Genomic DNA, 27,810 nt, shown 5'->3' on the forward strand with positions numbered 1-27,810 from the left:
AAAAATCCCAGAGTAAAGGTGGAGGGGTTAACCATGCGTGTCCCCGTGGCAGACGCAATGCAACTCCTAGGAGTTGCAGAGCAGTGACAGGAAGAGCCTGGCCCAGGGCCTGGCACGTGGCTGGGATGGCTGTGCTTAGTAGTGATTCTTCTGTCCTGGTTTGGAAGCCTCTTCAGCACTCAGGGAGAAACCTTCTCCCTAAAGCGGGGGGTGGAGGGCAGGGAGATCAGACAACCTCACCGTGGGCGAACTCCTTCGCCTCACTTTGCAAGCATGGAAACATTTGCCACCTCTAGAGCCGGTCAGCCTCCCTTCAAATCCCCACTCTGTCTTTGAACAGCTGGGTGACTGTGGGCAAATCATTTCTCTGCGCCTCAGTTTCTTCATCTGTGAAGTGGGCACTTCCTCCCAGGGTGTGGACGAGGAGTAAAGGGACTAACTCAGACTCGTGCTTAGGACATGGGGGTTAGCACTTGCTATTTTGCAACTGACAGATCTGGGTTTGAACCCTACTAACAGCACTAATTGCCATGTGATTTTGGGCAAATGCCTTGACCTCTCTGGACTTCTGCTTCTTCATCTAGAAATGGGCTTTGTCACTGTCTTGGCTTCTGAGGGTGGTGATGAGCATTCAGGAAGCAGGATGTATGAAACCATTTAGCCCAGCCCTGGCACAGGGTGGGTACTGAGGGTGTCGGGTATGCCCTCTCCTGAGCCCCCTGGGAGTGGTGGATGATTGGCCAGGCTCTCTGAGCCAGACTGTGGCCCTCCCCTCCCCTTCCGTCACAGCTGCCCCGCCCTGTCATGACGACCCTGCCCCTGCTGTCTGGGGGCAGGACGGAAGTGAGGAGGGCAGCCCACAGCTTCCCTTTTCTCTCCTGCTCCAGGCCCTGGGCTCTTTCCCCATCAAGTGCCTCACAGGAGGGGACAGTGCACCATGGCCCCCCGCGCGGTCTCCATCCCCCAGACCTGCTGTTGTTTCAATGTCCGGATTGCCACCACAGCCCTGGCCATCTACCATGTGGTGAGTATAAGGGAGGCTGGTGGAAAGGGTGTGTGTGCACATGTGTGTGCAGGGACCTCTGTTTGACTGAGCCTCCAGCCTCTCTCTGGGACCTTGTACAAACTCTTTCCTGTTCTGGGCCTCAGTTTTCCCCATGTCAAATGGGGCAAACTAGCAGCCTCAAGGTGACCCATGTTCAGAAGAAGTGTAAGTGGAGGAGCTGTGGAGCCTGGATCGGGGAGGCTCAGCTCTGATTCTTTCCCTGGGCCTGGGCTTCTGCTGGGGCTGTAAGTCAATGTCTCCTTTTTGTGCATCCAGTAGGAGTCAGGGGGCTGAGTCCTCTTAACTCCCAGCTAAGTCAGACTACTGCCTTCTCCCTCTGAGGGTGGTGTACTGTTCTGTGAGTGACTTGCCTGGCCAGGCTCTGTGGAAAACTGAAGGGGAAGGTAATAGCTCAGTGGCTCCTTTTTGGAGGCTGCTGTGCACAGCCTAACTTGAAGCTTGCGTCTCCTGTCATGTTACAGTGCGACTCTGGCACTGGGGTCGAGGCTCCCCCTGGGGTCTGGGCTGGCTGAGGGTCAGGTCCTTGTTCTGTCAGATCCATGCCCAACCCCCAACTCCTGGCCACACCCAGGTCCCCCAGGCCCAAGTGTTCTCCTGCTTCAGTGACTTAGGTCCTGCGGTTGACAGTTGTCTGATGGCTTGGAAGGACTTCCTCAAAATCAGCCCAAGTCTGCAGGCTGTGTCAGGCTGCTGCAAACTGCAGAGACCTGGCTGCATCTGCTTCCGGTCTGGCAGGGCTGTAGCAAGAGCCAGCCATGGGGGGATTGGGGGAGGAGGAGGATGCCTCACAGTGGGTAGCCTCTGGATCCAGACTCCTGTGTACAAATTCTGGCATCTCTGCTTCTTGGCTGTGTAGCCTTCTACAACTTACTACCCTCTCTGAGTCTGTTTCCTCATCTAAAAATGGGCGTGACAATAGCTGTGTGACAGGGCTGCTATGAGGACAGAACACATAGGACTGTGCCTGACACAGCTGAGTGCTTTCTTGGAAGTGGTGCTTCAGACACCACACCTGCCACCAGAGACAGGGAGCACTTGCTCTATCTACTCTGCCGGCTGCTGTTTCTGCTGATTGTCACCATGAAGGAATTTGGGTCTGGCAGTGACTCTCTGGTCTTTCAGGAAGCAGGTTTCTCTGTTGCATCTTCTGATGTTTTAAAGTTGGTGACCGATAAGAAAAAAAAAATCCCCTTGAAGGCCTGGACCAGTGACTCTGGGCGTTTCTTCTCTATCATGCCATCTGAGGAGTTTTGCCTGCAAATGGTTCCCTGATGTCCAGTCCCCATGCAAAGAACTGGAGACTGTATGAGCTGAGTGATCAGGGAAGGCTTCCTGGAGGCAGTGCCATTGGCAGGAGTTTCAGGGCTTGGCCGTGGGCAGTATGGGCAGAGGGAGGAGAAACAGGTGTGCAAAGGTGTATGTGTGTGTACATCTGGTGCAGGGGACTACTGAGACCAACCTGGAGGTTGGGGAGTTGGTGGAGGAGGTGACAAGGGTTTTGAATGACAAACCAAGAATTTGGAAATTTCCTCTAGTGCACTACTGATATTTGGGGCTGAATAGTCCTTTGCAGTGGGGGGAGAAGCTGCATCGTGTGAACACTATCTCAGGCCTCTTCCTACCAGATGCCGACAGCCACCCCCTCCTCCCATGCCAGCCATGTTCCCAGACATGGGGCACAATCATGCCTGCTGGAGAACCACTGTCTCTTATGTGAGTCATAGGTAGCCATGGGATGTTCTAGATCACAGGAGGTGTACAGCAGCTGAGTAGCCTGGAAACTGGACACCTGGCCAGCCTATCTGCCAGGCCCCAGTTTCTCAGAAAGGGCAGGACTGTGGGATTTCCTGTGGCCCAGCAGATGGGGGCCAGGTGTGTTGACAGGACCTCGAACATCTGGATGAGAAAGAGAAGCCGTCATCCAGATGTGCCAATTGCCCGTGTTGGTGTCATCTGGAGTCAGCCATGAGTGACAGACTCTGTACGTTGTGGGCTATTTGTGGATTGGTCTCTCTGGGGAGGTTAAATTGGGCCATTGACGTTCTGAGACAGCACCTTGCTGTACCAATCATCAAGTCATGGCTGTGTTATTATGGGAAGATTCTTTTGTGCTTAACAGGAGAGTCAGGTCCTGGGCTTGCCTTCAGGGAGCTCCTTCCTTGGGATTCAGCTGGGTTTGTGTAGAGGATTCTCTGGGCACCCGTGCTCATACACATAGGGAAGCAAGAGAAGTTTCTTAAGTTGACCCCTTGGGTCCTGGTTTGTCCCTGTCCTAGCCAGTGGCAGGAGGGGGATCTCCAGAAGACCCTTTGCCTGCAACTCTCTTCCTTCCTGACTGCTCCTCTCAAGTTCCTAGAATTCCATTATTAGAAATGCACTGTCCAAGCCAGGTGCAATGGCTCATGCCTGTAATCCTAGCTACACAGGAGGGGAGATCTGGAGGATTGAGGTTTGAGGTCAACCCCAGGGATGGGGGGCTCTCTAGACTCCATCTCAATCAATAAAAGCTGGTTGTGTTGGCACGCACCTGCCATCCCAGCTACATGAGAAACATAAATATGGGATGAAGGTCCAGGCTGGCTTAGGCTTAAACTCGAGACCCTATTAAAAAAACCCAAAAACCAAAGCAAAAGGATTGGGTGTATGGCTCAAGTGCTATAGCACCTGCCTAGCAAGTCCTGAGTTCAAAACCCAGTACTACCAAAAAAAAAATACATGGGGTAAAAAATTAACAGCTGCTGGGATTTAAAATCTTACACAGATTTCAACTGTGAAGAAGCAGGAGATGTCAAAACATGGCTAGAAGGGAACGAGGCCAAGGCCAGTGGATTACGACCTGTGTTTTCCATAGTGGCCACCATGAGCATGAGCTACTTTTTAAAGTATACTTTTAACTTTTAGAGCAATTTTCAATTTACAGAAAAATCGAGAACATAGTCCAGAGTTCCTGTGTTTGTCACACCTGGATCGCTATCGCTGATGCCTGACATTAGCATGGGACATCTGTCCCAGTTGGCGTCAATACTGACATGCTGTTGTTAACCAGAGTCTGTGTTTTACCATTTCCCCAGCTTCTCCTAATACCCGTTTTCTGCTCCAGGATCGCATCCAGGGCCCCCGGAGACTTTACATTTAGCTGTGCTGCCTTCCTAGGCTCCTCTGGGCTGTGACAAGTTCCTCAAATTCCACTTGGTTCTGATGACCTTGGCCTTTTGGAATTCTGCCTGGGCATTTTGTTGACTATTTCTTAACTGGAATTTGTCTACTGGTTTTCTCACCATGCCTGTGGGAAGGATATTTGAGATGTGAAGTGCCACCCTCAGTACATTGTGGCAAGGGACGGTGCTATCATTGATGGTGGTGACCTTGACTCCCTGGCTGGGGAGGCGTTGATCAGGTGTCTCCGCCCTGCAAAGTTATCCTTTCTCATTCTTCCCACGCTGCACTCTTTGGAGGGAAGCTACTTTGCACAGCCCACTTGAAGAGTGGGGATAGAGACTCTGCCTCACTGGGAGTGGAGCAGCCACATAAATTATTGGGGATCCCTCCTGGGAACTTTGTCTGTTCTCTCCATTTCTCACGTAAATCAGTGCTATTCATTTTATCCAGTAGGTAATAATCCAGTCTGTTTATTTGGGTGCACAAGTGCACTGCTCCTGATCTTAGAAAGGACAGCCAAGCATACTGCATTATTTACAGAAGGAGTCTCGTGCTTTGTCCAGGATGCAGGTCCATTCTCAGACTGCCTTCTGTGCTTGTCCTGGGGCTCTACTCTTCCTTGGTCTCTGCCTGGGGTTCCAGTGTGCCACAAACAGGCTGTGTGAGTGATGATGGGTGATATTGCTGGCTGGTGGAGCACAGATGGGTGGAGGTGGGGCTCAGGAGAGCAGAGTCCCAGGTGGGCTTGGGTATGCTGGGAAAGAAGGCATGCAGGTGGAGGGGGTGGGATGAGCAAAGGCTGGGAGGACAAGGTGGGGTTTTGAAGAAGCCAAGGTCACTCAGGCTGTCATAGGAGGGATGCACAGTGGTGTGGGGGAGGAGGCAGAGACTAGTGTCACAGCTAGAAGGTGGGCTCTCTGCGTGACCCATTGGCCCAGTTTATAGGTAAAGGTCCTGTAGGATCCCAGACCTGCTGCAGGCCACACTCAGAGAGGATTGGTGTGCCCCCAACTTCAGAATGAGCAGAGAGGGGATGAAAGGATTCCTTGAGTAGCCATGAGGTGATGGTGACCTGTCTGGCAGGACTTCATGATTCGTTTCTTTCCACTATCCTCCTCTGGGAGGCTCTCTGATGTGTTTTCCTCAGAACTCCTGGGGTTCCTTCCTTAGTTCCAATTTGGGGGCAGTGATTTGTGGCCTCTGTCACTCACTGGGGAGTGACCCTGACAGGCAGGCCTTTTGACCTTGACAGGCAGGCTGAGTTTCAGTATCTTTGTCTGTTAAATGAGGTCAGTGGTTCCTGCCCCATGGAGGTGTTGAGCTGATATGGCCTTGGTGACCTAGGGAGCTGGCAGGCAAGTGCCCCTGGGGGGCTGTGGTAGCTGACTGCAGAGGCCACTCACTTTTTGAAAACTTACCTGTTTAACAGGGCCCTAAAAATTGACCCAACAGTCAGGTGGGGAAAGTCCCCACGTCCCGGGTGAGGGTCTGTGAGAATATGCCACCTTCATGCCTGGTGCCCCAGTCTGGACAGAGACACTTTGTTCTTTGCTTCCCTTGTTCCGTGCCATTTATCGGAGGGTGGTGGTGGGGGGGAGTGGGAGAGGTTGAGTGTCATGGCTCTTCTCTTGTGACAGTGGCCTCAGTTGCTATCAGAGAGGCACAGGTCAGGAAGCCACCAGGTGAGGGGTCCTCTGTGATGGAGGGGCCAGAGCCCAACTTAGACTGGATTGGAGGGCAGAGGTCAGGGGGACTGAGGCTTCTCCATCCTCACCCTGGCCCCAGCTCCCCAGGAAGTGAGGCTTTTATTTTGAGCACAGAACATCGGCCTAGAAGCGGGACTTCGCTCTGAGCTCGCTGTGAGGCCTGCATTGGTCTCCCAGGGGATCTACCCCAAAGGGGGCAGCCCGCAGAGTGAGAAGCTCTGGGATGCTTGGGACAGGGGTGTTGGGGGTTGATGCCTCCATGCCTCCATTTGTGAGCCTCCCCCCACCCAGCCACACCCAAATAGCAGCTGCCATCGGAGCCGCCATCTTACAGAAGAGGAGACTGAGGTTAGGGAGGCCAGGCAAGTTTGTGGTTAGATAAGGAATAAGAATGTTGGGTCCTGTTCTAGGTGGAGATGGGGAGCTGCTGTGTACTCGGCAGCCACGGGCTGGGGCCCACTGTCTGTTCTTAGACACAGGATCTGCATGGGAAGACTTCATGGTCAGATGTGAAGTAGTAGAACTGGGAACAGACTGGTCTCCGAAGTCTGAGGTGAGGGTACAACGAGATAGTGGACCTAAGTGTTCGGAGGAGGGCCTGGCAGCTCGTGAACGCTCAGTAACCACAGTAAACAGTTTGTCATTCTTGGGGATCTGTGCTCTGAAAATAAACAGGAAGTGGAGGTTTGGGGAGTTGCTTGGGGGTGGCTATTGAGGAAGTAGAGGATAACTAGTAGGTAGGCCAAGCCTGGAGACCGGCTCCGAGCCTAAAGGGTTCAGAGCCTAAAGGGTTAGGGGTTGCCCCTAAAGGCAGATTTGATGAAGTACTTAGGGCAGAATATCTCTGCCTCCCCTGAGCCAGGGAGTCCCTCCTGGCATCAGGGAGGTACCATTGTCTCCCTGTCTTCTTTTCTGTGGGCAGCCTTGCTAGGGTCTGGGGAGGGGGTTCACAGATGCTGCACTGGCTCTCAGGACCGTCAGGCACAGCACTTCCTGTTCCACAGGTGATAAACTGCAAGCGTCATTGGCACCTTCATGCTCCATTGCTCTCAGGGTCTTTGCAGGCACTGTTACTGCTGCAGGAGGGCCCTCGACAGCCCTGTCAGCGCACCCCTCTGCTTCCCAGTCATGTCTACACCTCCCCACCGGCTACACAACTGCTGCCATTTACCAGGGGCCTACTGTGGTCAGGCACGGCGTGATGCCGAGTCAGAGTGCTGTTTCCCAGATGTGCCTCATGCTCTCAGGCCTTCGCTTACCCTGTCCTCGCTTGGAGGCCTGGAGTGCCTCTCCCACTGCATGCTGGGAGAACTCTCCTGTGAGACTTGTTTCTTCTGACAGGCTTCCCTGAGCCCCACTCTGGATCCTGAGCTTCCAGTGTGCCCAGGAAGGCCGTGTGCGGGTCCCTGTGTGTCTGTCCTCTGGCTTGTAGGCTGTTCCAGGACTTGACCTGGCCCGAGTCATCTTCATAACCCCCAGGGCCTGGCATGTAGGCAGTACCACTAATTTCTAGGCTTTTTTTTCTAAACTGCTTATTAATGTGTAATTTACCTGTGTGGATCGTGACAAACTCTCACAAAGAGAGCACGCCCTGGTGCTTACACTCAGATCAAGAAATCCAACAAGACCAGCCCCAGGGGTCTTTGAGTCCCCTCCTAGACTGCCCTACTCCATGGCTTTCACCCACACTGGCAGCTCTTGGAACCTGTGTGTCCCAGAGCCCCACGGAGACGATGTCTCTCCCAGCCCTGTACTCCTGAGCTGTGTGGTGCTCCATGGGTGACTCTACCAGCATGCACTTGGCTGTTTCCCTGCAGAAGGATGCTTGGGTTGTTTCCGTTTGCAGCTATGACAAAGGGAGTCTTGATGTCATGGGGACCCATAGTTGGTGTCCATACGCAGGCTGCTCAGCCTATCCTTCAGAATCACTGTCTTCTATCTTCCCGGCAGACAGATGGCACTTCCTTTACTCCACTCTCTGAGGTGGGCGGATTCTTCTTTCTTGTGCAGGTGGGGAAACCGAGGCACAGGAAGTAAAGTCCAGTGAGGGCCACCCAGGCCATCAGGTGATCTCGCTGGGGAGTTTCTAGCAAGGTCAGTGAGCCCCAGAGTCCAGGTGGAGAAGAGGGGACAGATAGTCACGCAGAAGGGGGAGTGGGGAACCACGGGGCAGACGAGAGAGAAGCCAGTTGTGGTGAGGGAGCTGGCTGGGCTGCAGCCGAGTGGATCACCTGGGATGGGAGTGTTGGATGGTATCTGGGCTGCCTGGGGAGATAGAGCTCTGAGGGAACGGTCCCTACCCTGCCACCCTAATAAGCTGTGACAGGAAGCTCAGGTAGGGGAGAGGGTTTCTTCCAACTGCTGCTGCCTCCTTTCTTGTCCTCCTCCCAGAGGCCGACCCAGGGCCCTAGGGAAATGGGGGGGCAGTTGAGGTCCAGCAAGGGTGATGATAATAATCACAACGGCTGCCCTTGAAGGCCCAGTTCCCCAACCCCCGACTCTGGAGGGGACACAGGGCCAGGGTGGAGCCTTCCTGAGAGGGTAGCAGGAAGGGGTGTGGCACTGGGGACCAACTTCACAAACTGTTATCTGTTGGGGAAAGAGGGAGGACAGGCTCTGCACCAGTCCTTGTGCAACTTCTGCCAAGCCACACAGAGCCCCATTGTTCTCACGTGGAAAGTGGGGCGCCATCTTGGTTAGCGGAGAGAGAAGTGTTTCTGCCTGCATTGGTTGGCTCTCCCCTGTGAAGGCTTTACCCTGGAATCACAGAGACCGGGGGCTCTGCCTGTGTCCCCTGAGACCCTGAGTCTCCAGCCCAAGAAGGTAGACACAGTGGGGTGGTCTTCTCCAAGAGAGAGTTGGTCTTTGAAGCCCAGGTGGAAGGATCTGACGTCCCCATCCTCATCACCCATCAGAAGCATCTACTCATCATCAGCGTCTGCCCTGTGACCACCTGAGGATACCCGCTGGCGTTACCCCCATCCCCACCACACACTGCCACCCCATGTCCCCTTCATCAACACCTAGGTGACCACCCAGCACGGTTACTATCGGTCACTATCGGCAGTCCACCTGCCTAAAACTTCCTCTACCATGGGTTGACGTCCCATCCTCTTCTACCTTCTCCCATCCCCTCCTTCTTCACGCCCAGCCCCACTCCGTCCTTTGGTGCAGCTTGCAGGCTGCAGGCTGCTCCCCAGAGCCACAGGAAAGAAACAGAACTTCTTCTGCCTCACTTCCTCACTGCTCAGCTCAGGGAGGCAGTGAGGGAGCAGGAACTGAAACAAGGAGTGGCAGAGGGAAGAAGTGGAAAAGGGGAACAGAGAATGAAATGAGCAGAAATGGGTTGAGTGGGGCCCGAGACCCAACCTGGAGTCAGGCAGGCTGAGCTGATTCTGATCACAACAGTCTTGCTGTGTGACTTTCAGCTGGTTGTTGTCTCTCTCTGGGCCTCCTTTCCCTACTGGTAACAACCTCTTTCTTAGGAAAGACACATCCCCTTAGGAGGAATCCAAACACAGCTGCACTGCTGGACTCCTAGGCCTTCGGGCATGATATTCTTCTTAATACACTGTCTTCTCTCTCTCTCTCTTAATCGGAAAACTCCTACTTATCCTTCAAACCCTTAGCCTTGCTCAAGGGTTTCCTGGTGGTGAAACCCTCTCTGAAAGCAGTGATTTGTGTGTCCCTCACTTTTCACTTCTTGGGTTCTTCTGAAGACCAGGACATCTGCAGGCCCAAGTGAGAGGTTATGCAGACAGAGTGGGAAGCGGTAGGTGCTCAGCGGTATGTGTAGGGGGTGATGAGGGCGGTGCAGTGATGACCACTGCCCTTCAGTCCCCATCTGCAGGCCCTGTGACCTCACACCAGCCCTGGAAGGCCAGTCTGCAGTGCTCCCCATTCCCTGAATGAGGAGCCAAGGCTCAGAGAGGTCAGACGCGCTCTCAGTATGCACAGCGTGGGGCTGGGCAGGACTATGTGATGCCTCGGCTCTTGACTGTGATATCCCACATGCACAGAGCTAATGGCCAGAGGGTGGATGCAGCTGTAATGGCGAACAGAGGCTGGCTCCTGTGCTGTCGTGTTCAGAAGCCTGGAGCCCATCCCAGGATGACACAGGTTCCCAGGACGTGACCTGGCCAGCCTCCCAGGACCAGGACAGTACAGTACTGTGTCCAGGTGGAAACTAGAGGCAGGGAAGAGTGAGGGCCAACCTGGAAATCCAGCCCCTGGGGTTTCTGGGCCTCTCCCGGCTTTGCTGCAGGGGAGCCAGGTGCTTCCTGGGTACCACAAACCCGTGGTGGCTGGAGCCACAGGTCTCGGCTGGAGCATTGAGTCATCCAGTGGGTGGGACCGAAGGCCCTGGGCAGCCTGCACGGGGCTACACTTCGTCCTCGAACCTGAGCAGCTTAATGGTCCCCAGGACCCCAGGTACAAATGGAGGAGGCCCTCCTCACTTGTGTCACCCAGGCCTAGCTGCTGTCTCCTGAGTGAGCTCTGTGTGTTTGAGGCTGGCAGTGACTTCCAGGAGGGGGCTACATCCAATGCCACCAGCCCAGCACTGTGAGGAGCCCCAGAGCCAGGAGCAGAGGCAACAGGGCTCACTTCCCACTGCCACGCGATACAGCCATGTCTGCTCTGAGCCTCATTTCCCCAGCTGTAAAATGGAGCTGTGTGGCCTGTCCTTCAGGCCTTTGTGCAATGGCAGGGCCCACCTCTGTGTGCAGGTCTGAGCACACAGAAGAGGCAGATAAAAGTCAGCTGTTCTCTGTCCCCCTCCTGGGAGTACTGGGTGTGGGAGCTGGGGTTCCTCTCTTCTTCCTGGAGTATCTTCCATTGATGGGGCAGGGTAGTGGGGCTGGCAGAGGGTCTGAACCAGCTGGTAGGCTGCCTTGCTGTGTGACCTTGGGGTGGTTTCTGCCCTTTCTGAGCTTCAGGTTCTCACCTGGGAACCAGGACCCCCACCTGTCCCTGCCCCTAGTCACTGAGAAGGGCAAAGGAGGCAAGGGGAGTGCGGTGTTGAGCTGTGGTGGCTTTTACAACAGCAGAAATGCTTTGGGGCTGCTGCTCGCTCAAGCTGCAAGGTGCAGGAGGGGAGAGGGAAAATGACTGACTTCTGGAGGCTCCCTTAGAGGGCCAGAGGTGCTGGGCAGGCAGCAGAGGGGGAAAGACCACTGGCCTGTCCCTCCAGGGGCCCATCTGGGAGGCCTTGGACTGTGAAATGGGAGTGAGAGCACAAGAAGAGCCCCTTGCCTGGCTGTGGAGCTGAGCTGCACAAAGTCCTCCTGCTTCCCTTTCCCAGCGTCACTGGCCATTTACAGGGGTCACTGGGGACTAATGGCAGGACTGTGCCCTGCGAGGAGTGAGTGGGGCTCAGGGCCAGACTTGAGGAGTCAGCAGGGGTGGGGGTGGGGGTCTGTGGGAGTCGAGGTCTCCAAAGTGCGGGGATGTCCAAAGTGACCTCAGGGCCTCAGGGTGGCAAACTTAGAATTTCTAAACTGGTGTCTGACTTACCATGTTTGTGACACACCTGGGCAGTAACAATGCTCAGAATCTAGAAACGAAGTAATGGGGAGTTGGGTGTTCAGAAGGTTTCCTGACACAGGTGCATGACCAAAGCACTGAGCCTCTGGGGTCCCCTCCAGCAGTGCTCTGGGGGTTTTGGAGGCAGGGAGGTGCCAAGACATCACTGTGCAGCTTGGACATTTATCTCCACTCTGCTCCAACTTGCTGTGAATCCTCAGTCAAGACACCTAACCTCTCTGAGCTTATAACACGAGCAGAGGGAGTTTGTCAATCAAGTCAGCAGAGGCCTCTTGGAGACCATTTGATTCAGAGCTTCTCTTCAGATCTCAGCTAATCCTGGATTCTCTGGACTCCAAAAGTCCCCCATTGCCATCCCTGGCGGATGCTCCTGTGCCCTTTCTAAGCCGGACTGTTACTCACATGTGTCACATCCCAGGCCTGGGGAGCTCAGCACCTCACAGGGCTCCCACTCCTCACCTGCACTGAACTGTCACCTGCTCCATTTCCCTTTCTCTTTTTAAAGATGAGATTAGGAGGGGAGGTGCCTCAGGGCTGTTTCCTGCAGGCCCACCACCGCCCCTCACACCTGCCTTTTGCTCTGGTCTCAGGCTTCCTGTGGAGCAGAGCTTTCTTGGTCCCCTCTGCTCCATGAAGAGGGGCAGCTAGAGCAAGCCCTGTCCAACCCGGCACTGCTGCTGGTGCTGCTTGGCGAAAACTTGCACCAGCCCAAGGCAGATTGTGTTCACTGAGCGCCTCTGTGAGCCACACACTCAGGGTTTCGAGAATGGAACGCTGTAACCAGCGAAAGCCATTTTCTAAGTGAGAAGATTCAGAGAGGTACAGTGACTTGCCCAAAGTCACATAGCCATCTGGCTTTGAATCCATCTTAGACGAACTCCAGAGCCAGCTCTTCATCACTTCTGTGCTGTTCCATTCTGACTCTCTGAATAGGATGTAACATGACAGGAAGACAAGTTAAGACCTGCGTTTGAGCTAAAAAAAAAAACAAAACAACCCACACAGTCAGCAAGGGGAAACAGATGGTGGGTGTCTGGTGGACTGTCAGCCAAGAATGAGTTGCAGTGTAGGGCTACCTAAAAAGCCTATGTAAGCTTAGCCGTATTAATAGAGGTAGAACACCCACTACAAGGGGGGCAATAACATTGATATCAGTGAGGAGAGATCCTTCCTGGAGAATTGTGTGTCCTGACATAGGGGGAGTGGACAGCCTGCTGCAAGGACACAGACACAGGGAATGTTGTGAGGTCCCCGTGGCTGGAAGCACTCAAGTAGAGGCTGCATGGCACAGGAATCATGCACCAGATTGGGGGATGGGGTGGACAAAAGGTGACCTCCAAGGTTCTTTCCAAGTGCAGCTCTGTGGCAGGACTTCAGTTGTTCAGTGACTCAGGGTCAGGTGTCCCCAGGGCTGTCCCAGGCTCACGTTGAAGGCTCCAAGAACTGGAAGGTCTATGATGCTCAGAGCCTGTGTGTTTGAAACCTAGAAGCTGTTGCCACCCAAGTGAGGGTAGGGGAGGGGAGCAACCAGCAGCAAGAGCCCTTGGTCCCCAAGCCTGTCCTTCAGGGGTAATAGGCAGCACTTCCTGAGAGCTTAGCATGGATCTGAGTCTCTTCTGGGCAGCCTCAGCAGTCCCTCCTAGGAGAACCTAAGAGAAATATCAGTATGAGCCCATTTTGCAGATGGGAAACCGAGGCCCAGAGATATCTAGTCACCTACTCACTGTTGCACAGCTGGGAAGAGGAAGACCAGGATGGTGAGCCAGAACTGCCCATCTGGAAAGGCCACAAGTTTATTCAGGATGTTTGTGGACCACATGTGCCATGTTCCCCTCCCCTCTCCCCCTCATGCTGTTGGGCTGGGAGGCCCACTGACTGGTGTTGTTTTCTCCTCAGATCATGAGTGTCCTGCTGTTCATTGAGCACACGGTGGAGGTCACCCAGGGCAAGGCGTCCTGCAGGTTCTCTAAGACACTTTACCTCAGGATCGGTAGGTCCAGGATAGCCCTGGCACACCCTGGGCAAGGTTGGGAGGGGAACAGTATGGGAAGATCCTACCCAGGTCAGATGCACTGGGGACTGAGGTCCTGGCTTCACTGATGATGACCCTAGGCACACCCCTGCCCCTCTGTCCCCTCCACATCTCCAGGGGTGAGAGCCATGGTTGGCACTTAACCATTACAGCTTCTAAAGGTGCCAGCCCCACTGGCCTGCCAAACCTGCCATGGCCGCCAACTCGCTTGCTCATGTAAAAGTGAAACTTTACCAGGCCCCAGGCCCTAGGCCCTGAGGGTGCTCTGACTGCAGCTGCCTGGGGCTCCCCTCTTGTCCTGTGCACTGGACACACCCAGCTATTTGTTCCCTTCCCCAGCACCCTTCCCTCAGGCTCCTGGTCCTCACAGGACATTCCTTGCCCTGGCTAAGGTAGACTCAAGCTGAGTCCCAGCCACACTCTCTGTTCATATCTGAAATGCCCTGTTGGTGGTCCTTGTCCTCACTCAAGACTGGGGACTTCACTAGGGCAGGGCCTGGACTCTCTTGCTCACTTTCAAGTCCCTATGCTAGAGGTTCCCAAAGTGTGGTCCTTAGAACCTGGCTGGGGTTCCAGGGCACCCGGACCCTCACCGCTCCCCCTCACCCCTTTCCTTGCTTCCAGCTGACCTGATCTCCAGCTTCCTGCTCATTTTCATGCTGTTCCTCATCAGCTTGAGCCTGCTGATCGGTGTGGTCAAGGTGAGGCCTGTGGCGGGGCAGGGAGACCCAGGGGCCTCCTGCTGGGCGGGCAGGAGCCACCATCTGCACCTCGCATCTACTTTTTGGGGAGCCCCCTCTCTTCATGGGACTCCCCGGGCTGGTAGCCTCAGTTCTCTGTAAAACATGGCCTCCTGGTGGCCACATGCAGTGGGCTGTGGAATAACTGACACTTGGCGCGGGTGGGGGTGGCTTTCTGATGACCCCATCCTGTTAGCCCACAAGGGGAGGTGGGTTTGTGAGAGAGAAGGGGAAGGGTTGCTTTGAGGCTTGGGGACAGGAGGCTATTCTGGGTTTTGTAATCAGGGGCCAAAGTGGTAGAAAGTACAGATCCAGCCAGCATGCTTGGGCCCAAGTGGGATCCATACTCTGGAAATCCCTGGGACCTCTTGGTCCCCCTGGAGTGACAAATTCACAAAGAGCCAGGTAGCTCAAGGAGACACTGAAAGAGACAGACAGGCTCTGTCCTCACCTCCTGCAGAAGAGGACCCTCCTGGGCACTGATGGTGCAAGGCAGAGGGGCAGTCTTGGTGCCCATCTGGAATGTCTCACTCCTTGCCACTGATCCCAACTGGAAAAGCAGACCAGGTCATCCCCAGACTCAAGCTCAGTCAGGGTTGTCTACTGGGCAACTTCAGTCACTCACAGGAGACCGCAGGACCCCACCTTCCTGTGACCCTATCTCCAGCTGTGTTGCTTATGCATGGGTACTGTCATAGAGTCACTTGATTTCAATGGAAGGAGAGGGACTTCGGCCTTGCCTCTCAGGGTCTCTTCCATGACTTCACATACCTGACAGTGGCTTCAAGAAGGCCGGCTGTCCACACAGGACAGGCTCCTTCCCCCCAGGCCTTTGCTCACATTGGAGTTTCTGCTGCCCCATCCTCTGCCCCAGTCACCTGTCTGGATCTAGCTGGGGTGGCTGCCCAGGATACCTTCTCAGACCCTTCTCTGTAAAATCCTCCTTTGTTGGGGTCTTGGGACTAAATTGAACCAGGTACTGTTTGAGCCTCTGGAGATGGGGATGGTTCCGGAGACACCAGGCACCTCTCTCCTGTTCCCCAGAGTGTCACTTGAGGAAGACAGGAAAGTGTGTGAATCTAGGTGGGCTTAACTATCCAGGGAGGGCAGGGGACATGTGACACTGGCTGCATGGGGGAGCTCTGGCTGCATGCTGGGGTCGCCTTGACAGTGCAGGGCCTGTCTTCCAGAACCGGGAGAAGTACCTAGTGCCCTTTCTGTCCCTGCAAGTCATGGACTTCCTGCTGTGTCTGCTCACCCTGCTGGGCTCCTACATCGAGCTGCCTGCCTACCTCAAGTTCACCTCCCGGACCCGGCCGGTGAGTCCCTAGCTCCAGCCTGGCCCGGGGAGCAGGGAGGGGCTCAGGCTGTTGAGAGCAGGGTCCTCTTCCTTGGTGGTGTCCTTGAGCAGGTTCACGAACCCCTCCATACTGCACAGCCTCTTCCTCTGTAAGCCACCCGTGCTTAGGGGAGCAGATGCAGGAAGTGTGTTCAGGAGGCGCTCAGCGCATGGTGAGGTGGTGCAATGACGCACACCACAAGAAAGGGCACAGTGCCTTGCCAGGTCCCAGCCCAGCCTTGCCTCTCCTTTGGAACCAAGTTCAAGAAAGAGAAGGATGACGTCACTGGTCAATGCCAATGAATGGCAAGCAGTCAAGGTGGTAAAGCTGTCCTGGCTGTTGCTGGCCAGTGATGCAGTCTGGCCAAAGTTGCTTTTTTTGGGGGGGTGGTTACTGGGGAGTTGAACTCAGGGCCCTACACTTGCTTTACTGCTTGAGCCACACCCTCCGCCCTTTTTGCTTTAGCTATCTTTTAAACAGGGTCTCATGTTTATGCCCAGGCTGACCTGGCTGCAATTCTCCTATTTATGCTTTCCACATAACTGGGATGACAGGCATGTACTACCTTACTCAGCTTATTGGTTGAGATGAGGTCTTGTGAATCTTTGGTCCTGGGTGAAACATGATCCTACCCATCTCTGCCTCAGAGTAGCTAGGATTTACAGGGGTGAGGCACTGAGCCCAGCTTGAAGTTGCTTTTCACAGACCCCTGACTGTTGTCCTTGAAGAAACTGGAGTTCTGTATCATGGAAGGACTCTGACCCAGGAGTCAGAAGACCTTGGTTCTGGTCCTGGGCCTGGTCCAGCCCTGGTGTGGACAGCTCAGTGTCCCCTCTTTCTCTATGCACAGTGTACTAGAGCCAAGTCTTTCAAGGGAGGGGCTCCATGAGCCTCACAGCAACTGGGTTTCTGTGTTTTGGTCTTCATCCCTCCTCTTCCTTGTCCTTCAAAGGGCCGCTCCAGGGTCCCCCTGATGACCCTACAGCTGCTGGACTTCTGCCTGAGTATCCTGACCCTCTGCAGCTCCTACATGGAAGTGCCCACTTATCTCAACTTCAGGTCCATGAACCACATGGTAAGTCTGGGGCAGAGGTCCAGGCTGGCTCCCCAGCTATTTCTCCACCTCTCTGTGCCTCAGGGCTTCAAGTTGGCTTGGCTGGGAAGAATATTCTCCAGAAGATGCTTGGGAGCCAGGGAAACAGTTCTAGAAAGGAAGATGGTGATGTGGGTGTTAGAGCATCCCTGCTTGACCCCAGAGGGAGCCCTGGACTGGGTTCACCCTGCAGAGATATGACTGGTTTTTCAATTGCTGCCTAACAAATAACCCCAAGCATCATGGTTTAAGTCAATAAATACTATTTCAATTTTTTATGGTGGTACTGGGATTTGAACTCAGGGCCTTGACATTCCTAGGCCCTTCTATCACTTGACCCACACCTGCAGCCCTTTCTGTGGGTGAAAGGGCTGTCTGAAAAAAATAACTTTCCTATCTGAAAAGAATAACTATTTTTCAAATAGGAGCTCTTGCTTTTGCCTGGGCTGGGGCCAAGATCCTTCTACCTCCTTCTCCCAAGTTGCTGGGATTACAGGTGTGAGCCATGAGCATCCACCATCTATTTCACAGTTTCTGAGGGCCCGAAATTTGGGAGTGTCTTGCTAGGTCTTTCTGACTCAGGGTCAAGATGGCTGCTGAGCTGGATCCAGAGTCTGCTCCTCCAGGACTCCTTCATGGCTGCTTACTCTTTGCCCCAGTTCCTCACATGGGGACCTTTGACAGTGCGACTTGAGTGTCTTCATGACAGGAGCTTGTTTTGCTCCATGGAGGGCAGGGACATGACCTATTAGGTATTATAGGGTTAGGTGGCTCCTATCAGCCAAGACTATCCTCTAGTTAGGACATAGGAGTTGTCCACCTGCCTGACGAGGCTGATGGTCACACCTTCTTGGAGGGCATGGCTAGTGGTCCTTGGGGACAGAGGTGTTGATGTGGCCCATCTGTTGCAGAATTACCTCCCGAGCCAGGAGGGTATGGCTCACAGTCAATTCACCAAGATGATGGTCATCTTCTCTGTCGCCTTTGTCACCGTCCTTGTCCTGAAGGTGAGTGGTGCCTGCCCTGTGGCTCTGTGAAGGGAGACTCAGGTTGTGCTGTGGTCCCAGGCCCCCCCACATACAACGTCCCTGCTCTTACCCGATTTTAGCTCCTTTCTCTTACCCTCCTCATGCCAGCTCCTCTGAGAGTCCACTTGAGACCCTTGGGGACATTCTGCTTAGGGGATGTGGGTCTGCAAGGGCCAAGTGTATTCAGGTGTTAGGGGTTCAACATGTAACTCAGGGCAGCACTGGTTCAGTTGCACTGTCTGGGGTTCGATTCTGGCAGACCTGGGTTTGAGTCCTTGCCCCACTCGCACTATCTGTGCCCTGGGTCTTTGACGGGTCCCATCTCTCTTGTCTCATCTGCCATAGGGGTGTTAGAAGCCTTGCTTGGTTCATGTCACAACCTTATATGACTCAGGGACCTATGGTCACATGAATGGAAGTTTAGTGATGGGAAGGATGGTAAGCGAGCAATGGGACTTTCCTGAAGGCCTCCTGGGGGAGACCCCCCCAGGCCCAACCCAGCTCCTTCTCTGCAGTCCCTTCTCACCATCGTTGGGACAGGTCTCTCTCCCCCCTCATCTTGCCTCCCTGGCTGCCCCCCACCTGCTTGATTAACCTGGGCCTTCCTGCCTCACCCTCACTACTCGTGATCTCTGTATTTCATTCTGTCCCATCTAAGTTCCACCAAAGGACTTCCTAAAACAGGAGAGTTTCCAGATGACAGCACCCTCTCCTCCTCCTCAGGATATAGCTGGGCCATCTGTTGTTCTTTGAGCATGGTCCCCTGGGACTTTAGGCCCCACCCTGGAACCTCTCCCATTCTTGCTTCCACTGCTGAGAGAAAGTTCTCACACTAGCTGACATCACACACTTGCACACATGCCTTTCCTTCCCATGTAAACATGGGTTAATGCTGAGCACACTTTTGTAATCTGCTTTCAAAAACAATGCAACACAGGCCATTTTGGGGAGGTCCTTTCCCACCATCCACTCTGTCTCATGATGGGGGTCCCTCAGGTAGTGCCAGGAAGGATCTATAGGATGATGGTTAGGGAGATTGGACAGGGACCAATGCCCTGCAAAACCCTTGCTGTACAGTGGTCATGGACAATGGAGGGACAACCCTGAACTATACCCAGCAGGCAGGTGAAACCTCCCAGGACTGCAATGTGGGGTTGGAGCAGCTGTGGCTGGATGCTGCTTCTGGGGTAAGGGGTGGCTCCCCTTGAGGTACCTAGCATTGGTCCCAAGCCTCAGGGGCAGTAAGCAGGAGGTGGCAAAGCCCAGACTGACCCAGGTTCTCTTCCAGGTCTACATGTTCAAGTGTGTGTGGCGATGCTATAAATTCATGAGGTACACAAACTCAGCCGCTGAGAAGGGCAACTCCAAGATGCTCCCGAAGGTGAGGCTGACTGGGTCAAGTCCCAGCTCCCACTCTCTTGCTGGGCCACTTGGGCCAGGTCCTTTCTTTCTCTGGGCCTTAGTTTCTCCATTTGTAAGATGAGGGTTGGATTAGAAGAAATGTGAATGCTCTCAGCTCTACGATTCTACTCATTCATTTATTCATTCACCCATTCATCCATCCGTTCACCCATCCATCCATTCAGCCAGCCAGCCAGCCAGCCCAGTCTCACTCTTTTGACTTTGTATCCATTCTGGGGTGAACAGAAAACTGCACTGCTACCTCTGCCCCAGGGATACACACAGACTAGAGTGAACCCAGCTACAGAAATATACCTGTAGCTCGGTGTGAAGCACAGGGGCAGTGATCACAGAGGTGTCACCTCTGGGACATCCAGGAAGGCTTCCTGGGAGAGGAGACCTTAGCCTAGTCTTGGGTGGTCAGTGGGTATGGTATGAGATTGCTGGGAAGTGGAAGCAGGGCTTCCCAGGCAGAGAGGACAGGGAGCACTTGAAAGCTCTTCATTGAGAAGTGATGGAGAGGGCAGTGATGGAGAGAGCCCCCTTTCTTCATCTGAAAAGTGGGTTTACATGCTTCCGGTTGCAAGTGTCAGAAACCTAATTCAACTGTACTTAAGTCAAAAAGGGAATTTACCAGCTCACAGAACTTGAAAGGCCAACGTAGGTCTGGCTCCAGCCTGGTGACTCCTGACGTCAGGATATGATAGCATCCTCTCCGTCTCTTGACAATGTTAGCTCCACTTTCAGGCCATCCTTCCCTATGGTGGCAAAATGGCTGCCCAAACTTTTAGGCTGACATCACACCTTTTTGGTAAGCCCAACAGAAATAGGAATATATGTGACTGGACCACGTGGGTCCCATACCTTTCACTATACCAATGACTATACCAGGGGATGGAATTCTACGTTGAGTGGCCCAGCCCAAGTCACATGTCCACCAGTTCCTTCAAGAGCACATGGACTGAGAAGTTTCCCCTAAGGAAACTGGTGCAGTGGGGACCTTGAGACTGAACAGGTGGAGGCAAATGTCCCTTGCTGAGATGGAAAGCCCACTTGCCTCACAGTCACTGGCATGTAGTGAGTGCCCAGGATGTGTGAGTCACTGTCATCAGAGGTGGGGGCTTGGGTCCCTGGACCTCAGGTTGGACTTGTGGGTCCTTCCTGATAATGCTCAGCCTTTTCTCTCTCTCCCCCAGGTGGTCCTGCCATCCTATGAGGAAGCCCTGTCTCTGCCCTGCAAGTCTCCCGAGGGGGGCCCTGCGCCGCCCCCATACTCAGAGGTGTGACCTCGCCAGGCCCCAGTCTTAGCACTGGGAGGGGTGGAGCTGCCTCTGTATCTGCTTCTTTGCTTTGGTGGCCCTGTGGCCTAGAGGGACTACTCAGCTGACTTCAGGACAATCTGCTTGTGTCCCCCTTACTGGCCTGCTCACCACTGGGTCCTCCTCTTTGAGTCACTCAAAAATTCAGTCCAACAACTTGACTTATTTTCATCAACAATGATACTTGTTTAGATGACTGGTCATTTTAAATTTTGGCAAGTTTGCTTAAGTAGCCATCAGTTTAATTAATCAATATATAACAAAGTGACTGACAACCAAAACCACATAGTCAGATCAGTAAAATGTGGAATGACGGTGCATGGTTGGTTTGTAAGTAGTTGTCAGTTCACGGATAGATCTGACCCCACATGATATAAAATCGGTTTCTTCAAATACCTTGCTAAAATAGTTAGCAACTCAACCAACCATCTGTCACTTAGAATTGTGATACAGTTCAATAAAAATAAATACAAAGGTAGCCTTCAAACCATTCAGCAAAACTAACCAGCCATGGCTGCCTGCTCTGGCCAGCTCAGTGTCTCTGAGCTGAGGATGATGGTTAATTCAAGGGAAAATTCAAACTTCCCCTTCAGCTTAGCTAGCTGCAGGAAATAACAGTTGTTTCCACTGTAAACAGTCATTTCACACACAAGATTGTTTGCTAAAGAGCTGTTCTTACCCACAGTCAAATGCTGGCCCTGTGCCCAGGGTAGTCACATGGCAGAAGGCTCCTTGACAGGTTACCTGGGCCAGTCTCCTTTAGGACTCAGCTGTCAGTCCATCCTGCTGGCCAGGCTGGTCTGATCCCACCCAGTCGAGCAAACCCCCCTGAACTCAGGCAGGCCGTGTGTTGGACCAAATCCACAGGGCTATTCAGTCGGAACAGGTAGACCCTCTGTGGCCCCAGCCCCTGCCCAGGAGGCTGGTGTTCGGTGGTGGTGGTTGGGAGGCTCAGCCCCACGTCCCTCTTTTGTCTGCTCCCCTGTGGGCTGGGGATCCTGAGTGAGCTGCTTTTGTGGTGGGGACAGAGCCTCCGAGTCTGTCGGGGCACAGGCAGGGCTGCACAGGAGGTTCCTGTCTCACCCCATGTCATTGCTTCATGTGACTCAAAAGAGGTTTCAATAAAGTGGCAAGCTTCGCTCTGGCTTGTGTGGTTCCTGACAGATGGTGTAGCAAGGCAGTGCCTCCTACTTCGGTAGCCCTGACACACACACACATACGCACACACATGCCTGTTCAGAAACTCCTAGGGACCAGGTGCAGCTTGTGCGTGCCATGACCTGGCACTGTTTCTAATCATGGATTACTGACCACATAAGTGGCCTGATGTCTCCCAAGTCAGGCTTGAACTTTGCTCACCTGGCGAGCACCTCCACCTGGAGACAGGGCCTGTTCTGGGCGCTGGGGTGACTTGCCCGTAATTACTTATGGCCTGGGACAGACCCAAAAACAATTATAACAGCTGGTGGCCAACTCCACCATGGGGAAAACTGGAGCTACTTTAGGCTCAGTGAGGGCAGAGAGCATCTTGGAAGAGGCCTCACCGAGCTGAGTCTGGGAGAGCAGGCAGTGGGAACAAGGATGCTCCAGGCCAGTGGAAGGTTGTGCAAGGTCTGTGGGGAGGGAGAGGGGAGAACAGTACTGCCAGCAGACAGGAGGCAGACAGGCATCCTGGCCCAGACAGGAAGAGTGTTTGCATGCAGCTGGGTTCTTTGTTGCTAGCTCACCCTGGTCAACTGCATCTCAAAGGGCAGCCCCAGGAAGAAGATGGGTGCAAGTAAAGAAACCTCAGTGAACTGTGTTTATTACCTTTCAGTCCCCCAAAGTGAATCTCCCCATAAATGAAAAGTCCAGGGACTTTGGACTTCAGGCATGGCTGGATCCAGGGCTAAGTGTTTCAGTCATGCCTCTTTCTCTGTCTCCCAGTGCTTTGAATGTTGTGTGGAGGAGAACAAGTCTGAGTTCTGGGGCAGGAGAATCTTTGCAGGGTTTTGGGTGGGGAGTTACAGGGTTGAGATGGGTTTTAGGAGGGAAGAGAGAAGTGCAGAGACCTGCAAGAGGGCTGGTGAAGTGGTCCCGTAGGGTGTCAGAGAGGGGTCAGTGTACTTTGGGTGCTATCCTCGGAGAGGGTACATTTCTCTGAGGATTTTATTTGCTGTTTATCAGATCCCCAAGCAGCCAATGCAGTGTCACTAACAGGTGGAAAATGAACTACAGTTCATTGCCCAGAGATATTAAGCAACTTTCCCAAGGCCACACAGCAGTCAGTGATTAACCAGTGCCTTCTTTTCATATCCCAAGTGAAGATTGTGGTGATGGACCAGGATCGCAGTGTGTGTGAGCTCTTTAGTCTCAAAAAGATCCATATGAAGAGCACCTTGCAGGGGTCCCTATCAAGTGAGGGGGTGTCATGGGAGAAGCAGGGTTGGCCTTGTCCCCAGCTTTACATTCTGTCAAGAGGGGACCAAGGAGCCATGGCTGTGTGCTCAGAGGACCCGGAGCCCATGCAGCTGCCTAGTTCTTCTCCCTCCACCAACCCCACCCTCATCCCTGGCCCTGGAGCCGAGCACCAACTGAGCAGAGTAGTAGGATTGTGCCCTGTAGCCAGGCAGCAGGGAGGGGGTGGCTGAGGGACAGGAAATAGCTGGGTTTGGGGAAGTCCACATGGCCGGCCAAGCCAAGCAAGCAGGGATCACTTGGACAGCCCTTGAGGGCTCATCAATGCCCTGCTTGAGGCTCAGACAGGGGCCCTTTGACAGTCCTGCAGAGGGGCTGCTTGAGCGCTGCCCGGAAGGGCAATGGCCCCAGGAGCGGCTCTGCAGGCCTGGGCAGTGCAGGACTGGTGGCTGTGGAGGGAAGAAGAGCTGCCAAATTTAAACAGGATGCTGAGCACAAGAACTGCAGGTTTCTTGGGAGCTGAGCTAGTGGAAGAACAGTCCCATGATCACTCCAGCCCTTCTGTGCGTCATCTCCATGGATCTCCTGGGCCTCTTGAGGCACGTGCTATGTGAAGATCCTTCCTGGGGCCCAGGCAGGAAGGCACGTGCCCAAGTCCTGCACCTGTCAAGAGCAGAGCTGGGTTTAACTCCACCAGCCTTACTGGACCTGCACTTGTACCTCTGCTTCTTTCTGGCTTTTGGTGCTCTTCCTCTTGGGAGCCCCCTCCTCATAGGCCCTTATGTAACTCTTGAAGCCCTGGGGAGGCCTTTGGGTTATAGGCCATAGAGCTGCCCACTGACCAGTAGGATTCTGGACTACAAGGGGCCCGGGAAGCTGCAGATCTCTCATTCTAGGAGCAGGCTCCTGCCAGGGCTTGCACCCCTGCTTCCGTAAAGAGTCCCCTCCTCCAAAGCTGCCCTTTCCATCCTGGGGTGGCAGCATCCATCAGCAAATGTTTCTGCTGAAGTCTGTGGAAAGTGGGTTCTAGCGTTTGGCCTGAACTTTGCTGACTTTGAGGCCTGCAAAGGACACCTCTGCTCCCTATGCCCCTCAGTGGCCTCTCTAATCTGCCCCTACCTAGAAGCTCCCCTCCACCACACCCCTACATGCTGACCCCTGTGTTCAGCACGATGGGCTCACTGGGTACCCAGGGTCCAGTCTCTCCCTGGGATCCAGCAGGAAGTCTCTCTAATTAGACACTAGGAGCGTCTTGATGGGCAGGGGGCTCAGCAGAGAGATGTCAGCACTGGTAGCCCAACTGGTTTTGTTGCCACCCCAGTGGTCCAGACAGTAGAACCAGACACTCACTCGCAGCTTCCTCTGCCCCACGTGTTGGAGGACATCCCAAGTAGGCAAACAGCCTGGAAGGCAAAGGCTTGAGGAAGTGACCTGGGGTCAGAAGAGGACCAGTGTGGGATCTGCACAACCTTGCCTGTGATAGCCACGATCAGGATACCCAGATGCATTCCACCTTGACCTTGACACATGGGTGGAGCTGGATTCCTGTGGAGACTTTGGGAGAAGAAGAGGCATTCTCAGGGGGAAAGAGCAGGGAGAAAGAAATGGTAGTGGCGGGGAGGGCTGAAGACCCTTTCCCAGCCCCTCCATCTGAGAGACAACATCAGGCATCTCCAGAGAACGTTAGGAGGGAGGACACAAACTGTGCTGGGCTGGACCTGTTAATGAAGGCTTTGACAGTGTGACACTCCCTGATCCCGTGTGGCCCTGACCTGTGAGGTCAGAATTGCTAGCAAGTCTCCAAACTCCACCAGGCTTCCCCTCCCCCCCACCGCTGCACAGGGCACTTGTCTGGTATTTTTTGTCAACACCTGGGTTTATACATACTGAGGTAACTTCCCCAAACTCAGACACACTGTATTTCCTGTCAGTGACCTGTCCTTACCCCATCTCTCACTCTGCTCTCATGTATTCCTTTAGGTACTCCAGGCCCCAGTGACATGTGCCCTTGTGTGATTGCCTCCCCTTGAGTGTGAGTGACAGGACATTGCTCCTGTAATTAGGTGACCTGACATGGCACAGTTAAGGCTGTTCCTGAAGAGGGGACTTAAGGCATAAGAGGACCTTGGGGGCCTCCTTGCAGGGAAACTCAGTTGCTTGAGTGACCCTCAATCTCCAGTCAGTAAGAGAACAGATACTGGGGCTCAGTCCTGCAACCTCCGAGGACTGGATTCTGGCAGTCACCACACGAGCCATGTGACCTTGAGGTGCTTTCTGGACCAGCTGACATCCCATCCGGGTTCACTTTGGGAGGCTTGGAGCAGAGAGCCCTGTTCAGCCAAGTCCGACCTCTTGCCCACAGGAGCCAAAGGCTACTTTCTCACTGATTTTAGGTGTTCAGCTGTGGTCACTGGTTACTCAGCAGCAGAACACGAATATCCCCTGATCCCCAATGGGGAGAGAGTTTTATTTTTCCCTTATTAAACTTCCGGTGGCAGCTGCTACCTTCTCGAATGTTTGAAATCTCGGTTAGCATAGAGCAAGAGTGTTGAATTTGAAGGAGGGAAAAGAAACCACTGTTGGGCTGTCTTCATGCCTCTTCTCAGGTGTCCAGAGACTCTGGTTTGAGCCTGTGGGGGGTTTGAGGGGGTGACACAGTAGGGATTTCAGGAAGCCTTGGAAGATAGGAAGAAAAGATGTTTTATCCTGCTAGCTGGAGGATCATGTTACATTTCCAGCTCATAATCATAATCCTGTTTTCTTCTTCTTCTTCTTTTTTTTTTTTGATTTTGAGACAAGGTGTCACTATATAGCTCAAGCTGGTGGTCTTGAACTCATGATCCTCCTGCCTCAACCTCCCAAGCGCTGGGATTGCAAGTGTGTGCCACTCTATTCCCAGCTCAGTGCTCAAACTTTTAGAAAGGGTAGGAGATGAGTTGGAATGCTGTTGGGGGCAGGTGCCAGGGTGGGATGGGGAAGTGCATGTGTCATAGAGGACGGGTGTAGGAAATGAGGGTGTTTTTCATTTGGGAAGAATTGAGTCGGTGGAGTGGGACCATGATGTTACTGAACGTGGTATACCACACTCAGAGCTGGATGGAATACTCTGAGAGGCAGGGAGTTCTCAGGCTGCTCCCCTCTAGGCTGGATGTAACATATGGGGCTGGATGAAGAGCCACTTGGAGAGTTCAGAAATACAGACTTGTGCTGGGCCTGGAATGAGCCTCAGAGCCGGTTTTTCTTTTCAAACACCTTCATCAACGGTGTGGGCATAGGGCAGAAAGTATAAAGCACAGGTAATTTGTGAACCCATCTAGAGGAGGGTCCTGCTCAGAGCCCAAGGTCCCTGCTGGCCCATGGTCTTGTGCAGGCTCCTCTGGGCCTCCCCCTCCTTGCCCGTTCTCCCTCTCCTCTGCACAGGGTCCCAAGTATCCCCTTGTCTTGGACAGGGGAGGAAGAGACGGAGCAAGCTTTGGCTGAGCAGTCCCTAGATGAGGACGTGTGTGCACATAGTTTTTTTGGGAGGTGATCCCAGGACATAAATTGAGGGAGGAAGGAGGCAGGGAAGGAGTGGAGGCTCCCTCTTCCTGGAGACCCTCTGACAACCACTTAGGAGCCCATCTCAGGGCTGGCCAGTGCAGGTGGGGAGGGCTGGTGTTCACCCACAGCTCCCATCCCTGTAGGTTGAGGGCTGCTATGGGGACCTTAGATCCCCGGTTGCCTCGGCACCATGTACTGAGCACACACTGTGACAATGGGCCAGTTCATGAATGGGGTCTGTCTTTGAAGCAGGACCAGAGTCATTGAATCCAACAAGATCTGATGTAGCACCTGCTGCAATCAAGAAAAACTGTGCTGGGAAAGCCCGAGGGGTAGGGGCTGGCCCTACAGCACCGAAGAGACACAGGGAGGAAAGATGAGGGACAGGGAGACTAACAGTGACCTTGAAAAGGTGGCTGGGAGCATCAGGAGAAGTCTTAGTGCCCAGGTAAGTCAGAGAGATCCTCCCACTTCAGCCTCCCGAGTGGTGGTGACCACAGGTGTCTATCATGTGCCCACTTCTGACCTGGAGGTGATGTAGCCTTTCTCACCCGGGAAGGGTCCCTCCCCACTAGGTACCCATGTTCTATCCCTGGGCATCTAAGGAGAGGCTGGTGACATATGTTCCTTGTCTGAGGCAGGTAGAAGAGACTCTGTTGTCTCTGTCACCCAGATATCTAGAGACAGAGGACTTGGAAACAGTGATAGGTTGGATGGAGGCAGCTTGGAGAAGGCTGATGCAGGGAGGCACCTGCCTGCCTCTGGGCTTTGCTATGAGAGAGAAACAAAGCCCGTGCTAAGGTATTATGACTTGGGCCTGTTTGTTACTGCAACTTCTCCTCTCCTGACTGATACAAGAAGGCCTTGTAAAAACAATAAGCATCCATGTAGCATTCACTGCCATTTTTTTCTCACAACCAGCTGGTGGCATTAACTCAGGGATCTCAACTAAACAGAAGAGCAGGAAAGGAAGAATTTACTTGCCGTCGCCATGGCTGGCAGGTGACAGAACAGGGAACCAAGCCAACTCTGTGTGATTAAAGTTTTTGTGCTTCTTAGGATTCCTCCACGTCTGCACTGCCAGCCCTGGGCAGAGTGCAAGACCATTTTTGGTGCTATGTGAGTGAAGAAGTTAAATTTAATTAGTTTGGATTCATTCGAATGCATATTGAAATAAATATATAAACTGTACCTCAAACCAGTGATTTCATGGCTATTAGTTAGTAAAAGGAGCAATTTTAAAAAGTGAGGTGGTTCAGATTAAAGATTAAATAAATAATAATTTTAAGGTCTGTGTGGGATCAGGAAAACCGTGCCAACAATGGGCAAAGGGTGAAGAGGGTATACTGCTGAGGGAGAGGTCTTGTGTCCTGTCACAGTGGTGGGGGTGGCAGGTTTGTTCTTTGAGAGAAGGCCTGGGCCTGGGAGCACTGGAGAGAGAGCCC

At 53.6% G+C, this 27,810-nt stretch overlaps 1 protein-coding gene across 1 annotated transcript; it reads left to right on the plus strand.

Annotated features, from left to right (window-relative positions):
- Positions 1–824: 824 nt before the first annotated feature.
- Laptm5 (lysosomal protein transmembrane 5) lies at positions 825–21,566 on the plus strand. Its single transcript, XM_020156589.2, has 8 exons — positions 825–1,024; positions 13,372–13,465; positions 14,132–14,208; positions 15,438–15,566; positions 16,540–16,662; positions 17,592–17,687; positions 18,997–19,089; positions 20,306–21,566. The coding sequence occupies exons 1-8, from the start codon at positions 938–940 to the stop codon at positions 20,393–20,395; spliced, it is 789 nt and encodes a 262-aa protein (XP_020012178.2). The 5' UTR covers positions 825–937; the 3' UTR covers positions 20,396–21,566.
- The last annotated feature ends 6,244 nt before the right edge of the window (positions 21,567–27,810 follow it).

Source organism: Castor canadensis, chromosome 7, assembly GCF_047511655.1.
Source record: "Castor canadensis chromosome 7, mCasCan1.hap1v2, whole genome shotgun sequence".
NCBI lineage: Eukaryota > Metazoa > Chordata > Mammalia > Rodentia > Castoridae > Castor > Castor canadensis.

What these genes read in the sequence shown, in the direction of transcription:
- Laptm5 (XM_020156589.2), top strand. Translation starts at nt 938, where the DNA reads ATGGCCCCCCGCGCGGTCTCCATCCCCCAGACCTGCTGTTGTTTCAAT. An exon ending in GACACTTTACCTCAGGATCG is followed by an intron (nt 13,466 to 14,131) that starts GTAGGTCCAGGA and finishes CCTTGCTTCCAG; the next exon opens with CTGACCTGATCTCCAGCTTC. An exon ending in ACTCCAAGATGCTCCCGAAG is followed by an intron (nt 19,090 to 20,305) that starts GTGAGGCTGACT and finishes TCTCTCCCCCAG; the next exon opens with GTGGTCCTGCCATCCTATGA.